General features: G+C 37.5%; 3 protein-coding genes across 4 annotated transcripts in view; 1 reads left to right on the top strand and 2 right to left on the bottom strand.

The window, feature by feature from the left end:
- Positions 1–1,695: 1,695 nt before the first annotated feature.
- On the bottom strand, positions 1,696–4,297 carry LOC21395048 (bifunctional adenosine 5'-phosphosulfate phosphorylase/adenylylsulfatase HINT4). Its single transcript, XM_010112523.2, has 6 exons — positions 3,895–4,297; positions 3,762–3,808; positions 3,087–3,163; positions 2,913–2,976; positions 2,190–2,267; positions 1,696–2,084 (listed from the first exon to the last, which is right to left on the bottom strand). Exons 1-6 carry the CDS (start codon positions 3,985–3,987, stop codon positions 2,003–2,005), a joined length of 441 nt encoding a protein of 146 aa, XP_010110825.1. The 5' UTR covers positions 3,988–4,297; the 3' UTR covers positions 1,696–2,002.
- Positions 4,298–4,653: 356 nt separating this feature from the next.
- Positions 4,654–9,409, top strand: LOC21395049 (protein arginine N-methyltransferase 7). Of its 2 annotated transcripts, none has more exons than XM_024175051.1 (14): positions 4,654–4,982; positions 5,257–5,515; positions 5,819–5,944; positions 6,103–6,267; positions 6,348–6,466; positions 6,571–6,650; positions 6,899–7,230; positions 7,308–7,544; positions 7,728–7,801; positions 7,949–8,042; positions 8,169–8,318; positions 8,421–8,495; positions 8,712–8,808; positions 8,922–9,409. In XM_024175051.1, the coding sequence occupies exons 1-14, from the start codon at positions 4,672–4,674 to the stop codon at positions 9,077–9,079; spliced, it is 2,277 nt and encodes a 758-aa protein (XP_024030819.1). In that variant the 5' UTR covers positions 4,654–4,671; the 3' UTR covers positions 9,080–9,409. The 2 variants fall into 2 exon arrangements, with proteins under 2 accessions (XP_024030819.1, XP_010110826.1); XM_010112524.2 differs by having other exon boundaries at positions 6,899–7,170.
- Positions 9,410–9,673: 264 nt separating this feature from the next.
- The window catches only part of LOC112094374 (probable cinnamyl alcohol dehydrogenase 1), an 11,214-nt gene continuing 4,354 nt past the window's right edge, over positions 9,674–16,533 (bottom strand). Inside the window, 3 exon segments of the mRNA XM_024175048.1 lie at positions 9,674–9,772; positions 9,774–9,871; positions 9,988–10,141. Coding sequence (XP_024030816.1) covers positions 9,674–9,772; positions 9,774–9,871; positions 9,988–10,141 — 351 coding nt within the window.

Consider the following 16,533-nt stretch of genomic DNA (forward strand, 5'->3'; position numbering starts at 1 on the left):
GTTTGTATCGTATCGTATTGTATAAGGTATATTATATTATATTGTGTTGTATTATGATAAATAATACGGTGTTTGGTGTCATGATATACTGTATAAGGTGTCAAAATGTAAAATTTTAATAATTTTGGTATTAATTGATCATCTGTATTAATTTATACAATACAATGGTCACACCAAACATAACATTATTGTATTATTATATAATACGGTATTCTAATATGGTCAAACAAACATGACCTATATGTATACAAGTCATCATTACATTAATTCTGAGGGCCATCATCTTCCATTTTTTTTTTTTTTTTAAATACAAAAATCTGGAATTTGACAAAACTAGAAAGAAGGCTGTACATTTCACATTCCTTTGCTCCAACAAGTTTAGAGTCAATTTCCCAAGATTAATTATTAGATTCAACAAGGGGGGAACAAAATGAGTAAAATCAGAAGCATTTACTAAGAATTAGGAGGAAGGCGTTGTATTTGCAGTCATTTTCCTAATGAGATTATTACGTGAACAAATATCAATCAGGCAAACACATATCGTGGAACTGCGAATGTAGACACAAATGAAGAGGTCTTCAGATGAATGTCGTTTTCCAAAGCTCGAGGTAAAAAGGCTGGATATTGTTCAACGTATGGTTAGTGATTGACAAGGCCACACTAACGCACCTTAACCTGCGAAAGTATTAGGGCCCAAATGTGTCGCATTGTATCCTTCATATGAGACATCAATATCTAATGTCCTACATTCGTATCGATCTTGAATCTTGATGATACATATTACCTAGGACGTGTCAGACCTCAACCCATCTTTGTATGCGAGATTCCCCTTCACTTGTGTCAGTTCGATGTGCTAGTTGCCATAAGCATATCTGATAAATCCAAATTTAACAGATTGTAAATAGAAATATCCCCTTTACTTTTAAAGTTTTCTTGTCCCAAAATTGTTAAAATCAGAAGGTTTTCACCACTCAATAACCGGGTTTACGAATTGGATACTAGAAAAAACCCTTGCTTTGAAAGGGTCCAGGCTTGCAGTGGAGCAGAGGGAAGGAGTCACTAGGATAACAAACTTGAAATGCAGGCCCAGGTGGCCAGCGAGCAAGCGAGCGAGCAAGTAGTGGCCGATGGCAGCCTAGTTGAAGCCATTCCTTTTTGCGGTTGGGACTTGAGGAACCACGAGCCACTCTCTATATAAAGCAAGCGAGTCTTAGGGGTGAGATGCCTGCGAAAGGGGCCTTATTTCTCATTAAAAGGTCGAATAGAAAATTTATTTATTTTCAGACGAGATCGGGAGTTCTAACAGATTTTAAATTAGAGTGAGGTTGACAATTGGGGTGGCCAGCGAGCAAGCGAGCGAGCAAGTAGTGGCCGATGGCAGCCTAGTTGAAGCCATTCCTTTTTGCGGTTGGTACTTGAGGAACCACGAGCCACTCTCTATATAAAGCAAGCGAGTCTTAGGGGTGAGATGCCTGCGAAAGGGGCCTTATTTCTCATTAAAAGGTCGAATAGAAAATTTATTTATTTTCAGACGAGATCGGGAGTTCTAACAGATTTTAAATTAGAGTGAGGTTGACAATTGTAGTCTACAAGCCAATTAGCTAAACAAAATCCTGAGACCAGCCAAGAAGACCTGCAAAACAGCTCCACTATATATGATTATTAGCCTTCAAGGAGACTAAGAAATGGAGCCTTTCTAAACAATGGAATTAACATTTTTCATAAGCACTGTTGTAACATTTCAATGAGCATCAAGTATCATTAACTGGTATAGAAGTAGCCGAGATGTGTTGACAATGTTATTAGATCTCAAGCATCGTGAATATGGATCATACTAGGTATAGGAGAAAGAACCCTGCGGGTAAGATTTACAAACACTTCCAACGTAACACATACTTATTTTGTGGAGCTGCAAAGTAATAGGTGATATTGACTTGAATGCTCGATATTTCCGTGTTTAGATATCAATTACAACAAATTTGCTTTGTAAAGTAAAGGCGAATCAAGGCTTGAGCTTCTCCAATAACTTGTCAGCTTCAATAAATCCAAGTGATCCAAAGGACAAGTATTTCATACATTTCCATCTGTTCAGTTACACATTGAACTTCAGCATCCCAAAGAAAAAAGTTTTAAGGTGATTTAAAATAAGGCTAAAGCATATGACCCCAGTGAAACCCTAAATCGCTCACCTGGGTGTGTAGGGCAGTGCCTGACAATGAAGGTGTAAATGGTTGACACTGTTCATTGGAGGCTGGTGAAACCCAAACCTGTCATGAAAGAAGAAGATCGCACTTAAATTTGAATTCATTTACGCAATTAAACTGATATGCAGAAAATTATTCAGAAAAAGTAAAATAAAATCAATTAACAATTACTTTATTATCCAATTGTTTTCTGGAATATGTAAGAGTCCCTACTCTAATTGAAGGTTTTTCACTTCATTCTTTATGTGTTATCATAACAAGTACACAACCACTATGGGGCCAAGCGTAAAAAGATGACACCAGGAATTAGGCACTAATTCGGTTTTGCACTATAATACCCAAACCATATGCTAGTAGAACTAATCATCGAATTTTTATACGCTCTAAATTTTCTATACAAGACAAGACACTCCGGATCCACATATTACATATACAGCTCAAACACATAAACACCAACATGCGCAAAACACAGTAAAGTCAAAGACATGAAACTTAGGAGTCATGACAAAGTAATACACATACACATACACATAGATTTACATAGTTTCCAGAGAAGAAATGCTACAGCATGCTTGCATATTTTAGTAGAAGAAACATAAGCAAACGGCTTCTTAAGAAAAATAAAACACATCACATCACTGAATGCTAGTACTCATTACTCAAGGATATAACTTGAAAAGAGAAATTTCAAGAACAAGGCAATGATACCTGTACTTGCATTGAGGTGCATCTCGCGCCAATAGCGTTTGCCCCACTTCTAACATGTGACTCACTGAATGAAACGAAATAGAATATCAGACCATCAATTACTCTCAAGATTCAAGAAGAAAGTAAGAATATTGATTAGACCATAGAATATTCGTTTAAACACAGTAACTTTACCCAAAAAATAGTCTTCAGCTTTCCTCTGAAGATCTCTAACAGTAGGAATATGTGCCACAGAAATAATCAAGTAATGCCTACAAAGAATAATCATTCAATTTGGACATAAGACAAACATCTAAGGTTGACGACAACCATATATAAGGTTGATGACAAAGAATAGTCTTCAATTTGTACTTGTTTTGGACCTAACACAAGTATCCATTCACTGAGGTTACAATTAGGTTAATGCCATCCTCTATTGAATAAAGCTCTAATCTTTAATCTCTTTATAAGGTTGATGACATCCATAAAGCTCCAATCTTTAATCGCTTAAGTTTCGGGAGCAATAAGTTAGCCTCGCATTCAGCCTCTCAGAACATCTGAACTGGTTAAAATTGATGAAACCAATTATACCAAAATCTAAAATTCCTCGGTGTAAATACTCCAATAAGCACAAAGAGTAATTCCTAATAATTTCTTCTTCACCTCATTGTTGGCTAAAATACTCACAAAATCTAAAATTTCAGAGCAAATGAAAAACCCTAAGCAAATAGAATAATGTAAATGTGCGTTATGTTCTACATCTATGCTGTAAGCGGAACATGACGAAAGTAAAAGGTACAAAATTTGATTAAGAGTTGAAAATGTAAAAAGCAAGTGGGTGTGGAAATGAAATGAAATTGAAGTGGGAACCTGAAAGCAGAAGGGTTAATGTCCGGAAAGGCAACAACTTTGTCATCCTGCGCACACCCATTTACATATTTATCAATCCATCAATTTAATCCCAAAAACACTTGAGAGAGAGAGAGAGAGAGAGAGAAGATACAGAATGGAGAATAGTGGTGGATGTGGATTTGGAGGCGATCTGGCAAAATATACAGTCTGCCTGAAAGGCTGCTGCTGCTGCGGCTACCGCCATTAAAGAAAGCTCCAAAGCTCGAGTCTTTTTTATATATGAATTAAAAAGAAAAAAGGTTTTCTTTTGGAGTTCGTTAAGAAGGAAGCTTCAGAGGTCGCTTTGTTTTTATGTACGTAAAGAGCATCAGACATCAGGCTCCATTTTGGTGGGAACCCATTAAACAAACTTTTTTTTTTTCAATAATAAAGTTGTTTGCTTTGCTTCAGTTTCAATTGAGAGCAAACTATTCTCACGTTGATGCATCGTACATTCGTCGCTTCCCTTTGATGCCAAATTGTAGAGAAGAGAGAGAGGGGAGCAAGCAACAAAAAGAAACACATTTTGGCTTTGCAATTTTCATCACTGGTCACTAGGGAACTATTTGGTTTTTTTTAATTATTATTATCATATTTACTAAATGCAACTGTGTCGTATTATATATAGATTTTATTAATTTTCGTTCATTTTATCAATTTAAATTTTATTATAATAAATTTTTTTTATAAATAATTATATTTAAATTTTTTATTATAATAAAAAAATTTTATATAAAATCACATCTTAATTTAAAATAAAAATTTAAATTAACGAACAAACCCGACGCTTAAAAGTCTAATAAAACACTCAAAAATATGAAATAACTTTAGAAGAGTGTTTTTTAGAGGAAAAAAAAAAGGATAACTTTAGAAGAGTGAAGTCTGTCCAATGCCCTCTTGGATTCCTCCTCCTTCTCAGACCCTTTTCTCCTCTCTTCCTCGCTTCGCCGCCGCAATCCGAACCATGAGTTCCGGGTCGACCCAGCGCGTGTTCCAGCTCCGACATGACCCGCTTACTGGCAACTCGGAGTGGGTCGTCATCGAAGAAGATGAAGATGAAGATGAACATGCTCAGCCTAATTCACCCCTTTTGGCTACAACCTCGTACTTGGACATGCTCAATGACTCTCCCAGGAACCGAGCTTTTCGTCAAGCCATTGACAAGGCTATTACCTCTCCTTCCCACGTTCTTGATATTGGGTAAATAAACTGCTACTTATACATTGTCTTACACAAAATTCTCCCTCACACACACATATGTATTGTCATATATACTTAGATAATTATATATAAACATACGATTTACTTACTTTTGATATGATTTTTATGTAATTTAACAGCAGAATTTATATTAACACAGAAATTCTGTTCATATAACTTTTTGAACTTTGTGAGAATTGAAGGGCCTGCCTTAAGAGTTAATGTGATAACGGTACAAGAATATTCTATTGTGTGTGTGTGTGTGCGCGCGCAGTGCTGGAACTGGTTTGTTGTCAATGATGGCTGCTCGGGCAATGGGATCTGCAGCAGCTTCAACACGTGATCATAGTAATACTAATAGTAATAGGCAGTGGAACGCGATGGTGACAGCATGTGAGTCTTATCTTCCAATGCTGAAGTTGATGAAGAAAGTTCTGCGCCACAATGCCATGGAAAAGGCTGTTCATGTCATCAACAAGCGCTCTGATGAACTTCGAGTTGGTGTTGATATACCTTCGCGAGCAGATGTTCTTGTGAGTGGCCCGTCTTTTGCGTCGCATATTGCCTACTATTACTAATGACACTCTTAGAAACATTGAGGCCTTGTTTGGTTAGGAGGGAAAAATGGATGGATTTTAAAACTTATGGTGGTTTTTTTAGCCTTAACTGAATATTCAGTAATTGATGGAGAAACAAGTTATCGCCTTTATTCAGTAATTGATAGTGTGGAATGAAATATCGGGTTTCATTATGTTACCAAATGTGCTCCCTTTTCATAAAGTTGCTTCGATTCACTTATTGTCATATCTATGGCTCGTTTGAATTTCTCTTTGCAGGTTAGTGAGATACTGGACTCGGAACTATTGGGTGAAGGGCTTATCCCTACTCTACAGCATGCACATGACATGCTGTTAGTAGAAAATCCAGTAACAATTCCATACAAAGCAACTGCATATGGTCAGGTGACTGAAGAGATCTTCTACTTTTTGCTTTTCGTTTTATTGTATCCTTTATTATAGTTGTTTATTTCTTACGGAATTCTTTTAGCTACAGATATTTATTTTTCTCTCTGATTTTGTTGCCCGTTTATCTTGTCACTCTCCCTTTCTCCATCTCACAGTTGGTAGAAAGTACATTCTTGTGGAGGTTTCATGATTTACATAATAACGAAGCACAGGCATCTGATGGCCTTCGTCTTGTTCCAGCCGGATTTAATAATATTTTAGGTGTCAAGTCACAACAATATGCCTTGCATTGCAATGCGATAGAAAACGAAATAAATCTCGTAAGTATATGATTGGATCATTAACAATATTTCTTGCAATTTCTAAGGTTTATTTCCTACTCAACTTAAAATTCATCCAGCTTTCAGAACCCTTCAAAATTTTTGAATTTGATTTTTGGAAACGGCCAGACAGTTACGGAGAAAATCAGCTTTCCATTAGAGCAACTAATAATGGTCAAGTTCATGCTGTAATTTCATGGTAGATATCGTATTTGCTATTCATTCTTTCTCTTTCTGATACTGTCGTATATTTATTGATATAAATTTTTATAACTTTGGTGCTGAAAACTTGTTTGTGCCCAGGTGGGTACTTCAGATGGATCGTGAAGGAACTCTTTTTTATTCCACTGCCCCAAGATGGATTAGTATGCCAACAAATAAAAGTGAGTCAGATATTTCTAGTGAATGAAGGCATATTTTGTTTTTAGTTTTGCTTTTAGGCATTCTGGAAAGAAAGTTGTGCAACTTAATGCAAAATTGTGCAAAATGACCAGAGTAATGTTTTGTTTTTTGTTTTGTTTGTTTATTTGTTTGTTTGTTTGTTTTTTCTTTTTTTTGGGTATGAATTTTCGTGTCTTGTTTGTATTTAAACGGTTGATGTTGGTGACAAAGCAATTTGGTGGTTCATCAGGTGATGACGATTGGTGCGACCACTGGAAACAGTGTGTCTGGTTTGTTCCAGGCCAAGGGATTCCCCTAGCCAAGGATCAAAAGGTTCATTTGTCAGCTTTTCATGATGAAACCAGAATCTCTTATAATCTTAAGACACAGTCACAAGTAGATCATCCTATGATGCATGGCTTCAAGGGTGGGGATTTCCAGCTGGAATTATCACCGGAAAGAGTCGCAATCTATGGAGACGGCGAATGGAGGACTTTCATATCAACAGTTATAGGAAATGCAGTAAGTTCGATCCGTTTCTTCGCCTATCACTATCACTATCACCATCGCACAAATACTCGAGTACGTATTAACTAACGGACAAACTTGATCATTTATTATATTCTGACTGCTTACGGCTTACGTGGTATACTTTGCAGTTAAAGGGAAGAGTTGATCCGTTATGCGTTGTTGCAGATGATAGTGTTTTCTTGACACTTCTTGTTGCGCATCTTTCAAAGACATCAAGTGTAATATCATTGTTTCCGGGGCTGCGGAGCAAGGGTGCCCGATACTTGGAAGCTGTTGCTGATGCAAATGGTTTCTCTATGGATCGCGTACAAGTTCTGGAGAAGAAGAAAACACTTTCGAGTATGATTGATACACATCAGAAAAAGGTAACTTTCACCTAATTCAGGAGCTGAATTTTTGTTTTTTTTTTTTGTTTTTTACCACTATTTCTTGGAAAGTTATCAGATGACTGAATTTGTACCCTCTTCTAATTAATATTTTTCTTTAAATATATTATTCAGGTTGCCACTAACAAATTATGAACCGAATATGAAATGTTGTGTTTGTAGGTTGACTTGTTGATCGGAGAACCTTTCTATAGTGGAACTGAGGGGATGCTTCCGTGGCAGAAATTGCGATTTTGGTAAATCACGAAATAATGATTGCATTTCTTCCCTTAATTTCTGTTTTGACTTTCTTTGCCTTTTCTAAATCTCATTGGACTTGGTTGCTTTTTTTTTTTTTTTTTTTTTTTTTTTTTTTTTTTGTTTTGTTTTGGACTGGGGTAAAGGAAGGAGCGGACAATGCTCGGCTCTCTACTATCGGAAGATGCACTAATAGTGCCCTGTAAAGGGCTATTGAAGGCTTGTGCCATGTCTCTCCCTGTGAGTTTCCGTCACCTTTCCTTTATGCTTGCCTAATCACTCCAAAGAAGAAAGTTTTAGAAAGACACTAATTGAGTAGGATGGTCTATAGAACTAAGTCATTTGGAGCTGTAACTTTGCATGCAGGATCTGTGGAATAGTCGGCGATGCTTGGACAAGATCGAAGGTTTTGATCACTCGGTTGTAAACACTACCTTAGGGGCGTGTGGTGAATTACCCGCAGAACAAGTTGGTCCTTATCTACCTTGTTCTATCTGGCAGTCTGGAAAATATAAGGTTCCTGTACAAATGTAGTGTTTTTTATTTTTCAGAAAAAAAAAGTCTATTTTGAGGAGGATAGATTGATGAATTTGATGCACGGTTTTGAAACCATTTCAGAAACTCAGCAATGTATTCACAATTATGGAGTTTGATTTCTCAAAGCCAATAAGCCCATCAACCGGAAAGAACCAGGTATCGATAACTTCGCCCAAAAGCTATCCAAGATTGTAAATAGTATTACTCTTTGGCTAGTGAAGTGGCATTCAGTTGTGTTGAGATAAACTGTGTGGAAAGTGATAGCTTCTGATGCTGGTAAATGAGTATCAGTAGTCCAACATCAACTCTAAAATGTGGAGTCTTGACAAATGTTGGACGGATTAATTATTGTTGGGCAAATGTTTTGGACAGGTTGAATTTGTGGAGTCCGGGATGTGTCATGGATTCGCACTGTGGATTGACTGGGTGATGGATTCAGATAATTCTATGTTATTATCTACAGGTCCAGGTATAGTTTGGTTCCATTGGTATACTGGTACTTAAAAATTGCTGCTTGTTAACCTTCTACCCAACCTGTTTCATTTACCTCCCTCGATTCCATTTGCTATGAAAATTTTTTAGATAAGAGATATTGGAAGCAAGGAGTAAAGCTTCTGGCAAAGCCTGTGGCTGTTGGAATTCCCGGATCAACATGTCTTAGTAAATGTTGTCATGCAGTAGTTGAGGCATCGTTCGAGCCATCAAATGGAGAACTTTTCGTCAGACATGTTTTCTCATAGCAAATTCAATATTTTGAAATAAGGGCCGTTTCTCTTGGACGGTTTCTGCCTAGCATCTCAGGGTTATTTATTTATTTATTTTTTTAAGGGGGGTTTTGTACTCTTTGCTGCTGCATGCATGTTTTGATAAGACAAGTAATTTTTATTTTTATTTTTTAGATTTTCTATTGCAAGTTTATGTTATGTGCACCTTGTAAAATTTTGAATGCTGGATCAATCTATGGCTAAAGTCATAGGTTTTGACCATGGCTTCGTCTGACTACCTAGCTCAACAAGCCAAGGCAAAAAAGCTCTTTAATTGTCTGGAGTTCTCCGTTCAATCTGTTTGCGAAGAGAGTCTAGTAGTATTCGGTGATGTGGAGATCCAAAACTATACCGAAAACAAAAATAGAGTTCTTCATTCTTCACTAACATAGAGTGTATGGTTACAGTTTATTTTCTAATTTATTCATGCACTTCTATTCAATCCTTCTAACCAAACTTGTCGAATGCAAATGCCATTTGGCTAGATACTTGTTCATGGGAAGACAAAAATGAAAACTAAGTCCGACATGCATATGCAGGAAAAGACAGATTCCCTTTTCATTGGCCACCTCATTTCAATGAGTTCTCGATATCAATCACAAATCGGTACTTGACATTCCTTTTTATCAGTCTCTCTAGAGCTTCGTTTGCATACTGAATTGGAACGATTTTCTATGTTCGGGTATATTCCCTTTGCAGCACAAAAGTCTATCATTTCTTGCGTCTCTTTTGGACCACCAACTGCACTGCCGGAAATGGTTTTCATTCCTGTCAGATTGTCAACAAACACAAGGCTCATAAGCTTTTAACTCACCAAAGAAACTTTTTACTATCAGAAAGTACAAATTTTATACAAGTTTGAGCATTTGAAATTTCCTAAGTACCCAGAAGAAGGTTCAAGGGACTCAATTTGATTTCACTTGGCAATCCCACTAAGGCTAGAAGAACTCCAGTACTCTTCAACAGCGACATGTAGAGATCAAATGAATGATCACCAGAAGCTGCATCAACTATGAAGTCTAATGACTTTTCAAGGGCCTGAACACAATGATAAGAGCCACGTTCAAGACTTGACCACCGAAGAAAATGTTAGAAAAACTTTTGACGACTTATTATGTAGATATAGATAAGTGTTGTAAATTATACAACACCAACTTCAATCACAGAATCAAAATACAGAAACGAAAACTCAAGAACACAAGCGATTGATCTCGGAGTTCGGTGGCAAATCCACCTACGTCTCCGCGAACTCCCCAGAGGAGTTCGATTTGCACTAATCAACAAATATTCTGATTACAATAGCAATTACAGAGAGAAAAACCTTTCCAGAAAATTTGCAGCCCTCTTTCCCGAGAAACCCTAAGCAAGAAAAAATCCCTCTCACTCTATCACATGTTTCTCTCTCTAAGGCCCCCTTTCTGTTACCCGCACTCTCTCTCTCTAAAATCAGAAGAATCCCTCTGTTTTTCATTACACGTGATATCCCCGTACAAATGAGTATCTATATGTATATTAGAAAGAATGGAGAAGAAGTTTGACTTTTCTAAGGCTGGTTCATTACCAGTGCCCCAGCTATATTTTTAACTCCACGTCATCTCCTTCACCTCTTGGTAATGCTGTCGTATTGTTGAAGTTAAGTGAGAAAGAGTTGTCGTTTTCTTTCTTCTTCTATCTTCATTTGTTGCAGAAGTAATCTTCCTTTTAATTATATGTAATTGAATCAACAATCTCCACCTCAATTACATATAATCCCTTAGTGCAAATCTTCCCTTCCTCTGGATCCTTGCTCGTCCTCATCTGTCATTAGCCATTGTCAATTCTTAGCAGTTTAAGACAATGCTTAAACTTGCTAAGAGTTACAACCTTCGTCCCAACATCTGCTGGATTCTCTTTAGTTAGAACCTTTTCAATGTTGATCTCTCCTTCAGCTATCTTTTCCCTGATGAAGTGATATTTGACTTCTATGTGTTTTGTCATGTCATGATACACAAGATTTTTACACAAATGTATTGCACTTTGACTATCAGAGTATACAGTTCCTGTTCCTTCGAGTAGCTTCAATTCCTTGAGCAAACCTTGTATCCAAATGCCTTCTTTGATAGCTTCAGTGGCTGCCATATATTCTGCTTCGGTGGTGGATAATGCAACAACAGGTTGGAGTTGTGACTTCCAACTAATGCAATTACCACTCATCATAAAGAAGTAGGCAGTGGTTGATTCCCAGCTATCTTTGTCTCCAGCATAGTCAGAATCTATGAAACCTTCAACTGTAACTTCTGGTCTATGCTTCTCATATTTTAAACCATACCTGATGGTACCACTAATGTATTTTAATAACCATTTCATTGCTTCCCAATGATACTTTCTAGGATTTGACATAAATCTGCTCAAGGTGCTTATGGCATGAGCTAAATCCGGTCTGGTGCAGACCATCGCATACATCACCGATCCCACAGCATTAGCATACGGAACTCTTTCCATAAACTTTCTTTCTTCTTCACTTTTAGGACACTGTTGAGATGATAATTGAAATTGAGAGGTTATGGGCTGTCTTGGTGCTTTGGCTCCTCTTATAGAGAATTTTTCAGTCACATTCTCTAAGTACTTTCTCTGATTTAGAAATAGGATTCCTGTACTCCTGTTTCTATTGATTTTCAAGCCAAGAATTCTCCCTGCTGGACCTAAGTCCTTCATTTCAAACTCTGATTTTAGCATCTCTTTCATCTTGACTATCTTTGTTTTCTCCTTACTTATTAACAACATGTCATCAACGTACAGTAATAGGTACTCTGCACTCCAGATGTTGCATCCTCTGTAGTATAGGCAAGTGTCTAACCAACTCCTTGCAAATCCCTGCTTGGTAATAAAAGTATCAAACCTTTTATACCATTGTTTGGGAGATTGCTTGAGGTCATATAAAGACCTCTTGAGGAAACACACCATGTCATTTTCTTTTTGCACTTTAAAACCTTCTCGCTGCTCCATGTATATCCTTTCTTCTAATTCTCCATGGAGAAATGCAGTCTTGACATCCATTTGATCTAGTTCTAGATCAAATTGTGTCACAAGAGATAACATGATCCTAATTGTCTTGTACATGACCACCGGTGAGAATACTTCCGTGAAGTCCACACCTTCCTTTTGTGTAAATCCCTTGGCAACCAATCTTGCCTTATACTTCACAGGTTCTGAGTCGGATGATCCCTCTTTGAGTTTGTAAATCCATTTGTAGGCTACCACAGACTGAGTTTTTGGTCTCTTCACCATCTCCCATGTTCTATTCTTGTATAAAGAGGACATTTCCTCTTTCATGGCTTTAATCCACATGCTTGCTTCTTTACAACTGACAGCTTCCCCTGTAGCTTTCTGGTTCATGTTTATCTATGTTCATAGCTGTTGTGAAAGCATAGGCTAAGAGGTCTGAGTAGGCTGAAAACCCATATCTTTGAGTTGGCTTGGAAACTCTCTTAGATCTGTCCCTGACTAGCTCATAGTCATCTGGCTGTGATCTATTATGATCAAGTTCTGGAGTGGGTTGCATTTCTTCTGATGGCTGAAATTCTGGTTCATCAGAGGTATTTCCAGAGTCAATATGTTGCATCTGAGATTGCCCATGCTCCACCTGATCAATGTCCGTGTTTCCTTTTGGAGGCTCCACCTGAATTTGACTCTCTGTAGCACCTACATTGTTAGTTAAGGAAGTACCCTTTCCCGCAGGCATATTAGTGTGAGATAAACATGGAAAATCAAATTCATTAAATATGACATCTCTGCTGTTTATTGTTTTAAAACCTTTTCCATCTCTAACCCACAACCGATAACCTTTAGTCCCTTCAGGATATCCTAAGAAAACACATTTAACAGATATAGGGTCTAGCTTTCCCTCCTTTTGGTAAGCATAGGCAGCACACCCAAAGGTTCTTAAATGTGACAATTCAGGTGGTTTATTTTTCCATAACTCCTCAGGAGTTTTAAACTCTATGGCACTAGAGGGACATCTATTGACTAGGTACGCTACTGTCATTACAGCTTCACCCCAGAAACTCTTAGGCAAACCAGTCTGAAATAACATACACCTAGACTTATCTAGTATGGTTCTATTCATTCTTTCAGCAACCCCATTTTGCTATGGCGTTTTTCTAATTATTTTATGTCTCTAGATACCTGTCTCAGCACAATAATCATTAAATAGTTTGTTGCAAAACTCAAGTCCATTATCAGTCCTAAGAGTTTTGACCTTTCTATCTATCAGATTTTCTTGTAAGGTTTTCCACTGTTTGAACTTATTTAAAGCATCATTTTTGTTCTTTAATAAGTAGAGCCAAACCTTCCTAGAAATAGATAGAAAATAAAAGTTACCACCATGTGTTGGAGTAGTTTCTGGACCCCACAAGTCTGAGTGTATGTATTCCAGTGGTGCCTTGGACTCATGTGTTCCAGCCTTAAACTTGAGCCTATGTTGTTTTCCCAGAATGCATGATTCACAGAAATCCACTTTGCTGACTCTGTCTTTTCCCAGCAGCCTCTGTTCACTCATGATATGCAGCCCACGTTCACTGATGTGTCCAAGCCTATTGTGCCATAAAACAACTTTCTTGTACTCTGGTGCAACAACCACTGATAATTTTCCAGTAAGTGTGTCACCAATCAAGTGGTAGAGCCCATCCTTTTTGACTCCTTTCAGAACCACCATTGAGCCCTTACATGTTTTCATAAAATTCCTTTCTATCTTTGTCACATACCCAGAATCATCAAGCACACCTAGAGATATTAGGTTTCTGGCTAGGCTAGGAACATATCTTACATCTTTAAGGATTCTAACAATGCCATCAAACATCTTTATGGCAACTGTGCCTAATCCTTCAACTTGGCAAGTATGACTATCACCCATCATCACTTTGCCACCATTCACCTCTCTGAAGTTTGTAAGCCATGATTTATCACGTGTCATGTGGTAGGTACAACCAGAATCAAGAACCCAGTCCTGATCTTTAGCCTCAGTTGTCATCAAAAGGACTTCACCACTCTCATATCCATCTAAAAGATTTGCAGCTTCATGGTTGTCTGAGCCGTTTGATGGATGACCTTTCTCTTTTTGCTTTCTCTGATAGGCATAGCATTCCTTCTTAAGATGGCCTGGTTTGTTGCAGAAGAAACACCTTCTTCCTTGTCCAGGGCCTTTTGAGGATGATTTACTTTTCCCTCTATTGTTGCCTCTTCCCCTTCGATTACTTCCACGTTCCTGACTTCTGCCCCTTGCAAAATGATTTTCCCCCGATGAAGACTCTCCTTTTTATATTTTTTATTTCAAGATCTCTGGACTTCAGTGCTGAGATGACTTCTTCCAAGGTAATTGACTTCTTGCCGTATTTAATGGCAGACTTTACCTCCTTAAATGACTCGGGAAGTGCATTCAGCAGGATTATAGCTTGGTTCTCATCACTCAATGCCTCGTTTTCACCAGAATTAGCCAGTTCTATATTCATTCTTAGGAAATCATCAAGATTCTGATCAAGAGTTCTGGCAGTGTTCATCCTAAAGCCAAACAGTCTCTCTTTCAAGAAGATTTTATTTGTTAAGGATTTTTTCTGAAACAACTCATCCAGTTTATTCCAAATTTTTGCAAGTGTATCTTCTTTATCAACCATTCTAATTATAGCATCTGAAAGATGTAGAATGATTATACCTGTTGCCGTTTCCAAGAGTTCTTGTTTCTGATCTTCACTCTAGTCATCCGGCCATTTTGGGGATTCCTCAAGGGCACGAAGCAGTTTCTGTTGAGCAAGAAGGCCTTTGATCTTTCTCCTCCATATGCGGAAGTCTCCAGAGCCATCAAACTTCTCAATCTCCACTCTTAGATTTCCCATAATTCTGAATTCAAGAGGATCTTGAATTTGCCTTGTCTGATCTACCGATCTTGTGGCTGGATTTTCCTCCGATGGTTGTTCGTTCAGAGGAATGTCTTTGAACTCGTCAAAGTCTGAATGAATCGTCCCTATACCAAGACTTTCTTCTCCCTCCAGTGGTCTCAAACTTGACTCTGGATTGAAATTGATCGCCTATAACCGGCTCTGATACCACTGTTGTAAAATTATCCAACACCAACTTCAATCACAGAATCAAAAAACAGAACGAAAACTCAAGAACACAAGCGATTGATCTCGGAGTTCGGTGGCAAATCCACCTACGTCTTCGCGAACTCCCCAGAGGAATTCGATTTGCACTAATAAACAAATATTCTGATTACAATAGCAATTACAGAGAGAAAAACCTTCCCAAAAAATTTCCAGCCCTCTTTCCCGAGAAACCCTAAGTAAGAAAAATCCCTCTCACTCTATCACATGTTTCTCTCTCTAAGGCCCCCTTTCTGTTACACGTACTCTCTCTCTCTAAAATCAGAAGAATCCTTATGTTTTTCATTACACGTGATATCCCCGTACAAATGAGTATCTATATGTATATTAGAAAGAATGGATAAGAAGTTTGACTTTTCTAAGGCTGGTTCATTACCAGTGCTCCGGCTGTATTTTTAACTCCACGTCATCTCCTTCACCTCTTGGTAATGCTTGCTGGTTCCCGAATCGAATTCGGGTGCGGAAGCGTGGCGGAGAGGCGGATCGTGTATAACAAAAATTTCATAAAACTTTTGAGATACTCTATAGATTATATTAATTTATGCACGAATAAATTAATCGCATTAATTTATATATCAAGAACTCAATCTGGAAAAATATCTAGAAGCCGACTCGGATGATAACTTGAGTTCTTTGTCCACGAACAGTCCTTGCTCCAATCTTTGTGTTTAGAAAACCAAAGTCTTCCACGTCAATTCCTTGATTCTACGTAGACGTGTGTGTGGGCACACGTGAGACAAAACAGGTTTCTGAAACACTCGAATTTTCACAAACACCAACGCATGCACGATGTGGAATTTTTTAGAGAAAAATATTTGCTCTTTTTTTTCTTCTATGAATTTCGGCCACCAAACAATTTAGGGCAGAAAAAATGTTTCAAAAATTGTCTTCACAATTTTCTATCATTCTCATATTTAAAGAGTAGAAGTCAAACTTCAAAACAAAATCAAATCCCTATCTCCAATTTTGAATTTAGAACAGAAAATCCCTTCCCCTTATCTCCAAGGTGACCGGCCATATCACTAGGGTTTTTCCCTGTGTATGGCGCCAATAGCAGATAGGGAAGGAAGAGATTTTATCCTTTATCCAGTATTCCAATTTTAATTCAGTTTCAAATTCGAATTTAAGTCAAACTTAAATTAATTTGAATTCTAAATTGAACAACTTATCAAATAAGTTTGAATGGATAAATTTAAATTATGTTTACAATTCAAATTCAAATTTAAATAATCACATTATTTAAATAATAATTAATTCTCAATTAATTATTTTTCGAGTATTTAATTTTAGAATTCC

Source organism: Morus notabilis, unplaced genomic scaffold, assembly GCF_000414095.1.
Source record: "Morus notabilis unplaced genomic scaffold, ASM41409v2 Scaffold448, whole genome shotgun sequence".
NCBI lineage: Eukaryota > Viridiplantae > Streptophyta > Magnoliopsida > Rosales > Moraceae > Morus > Morus notabilis.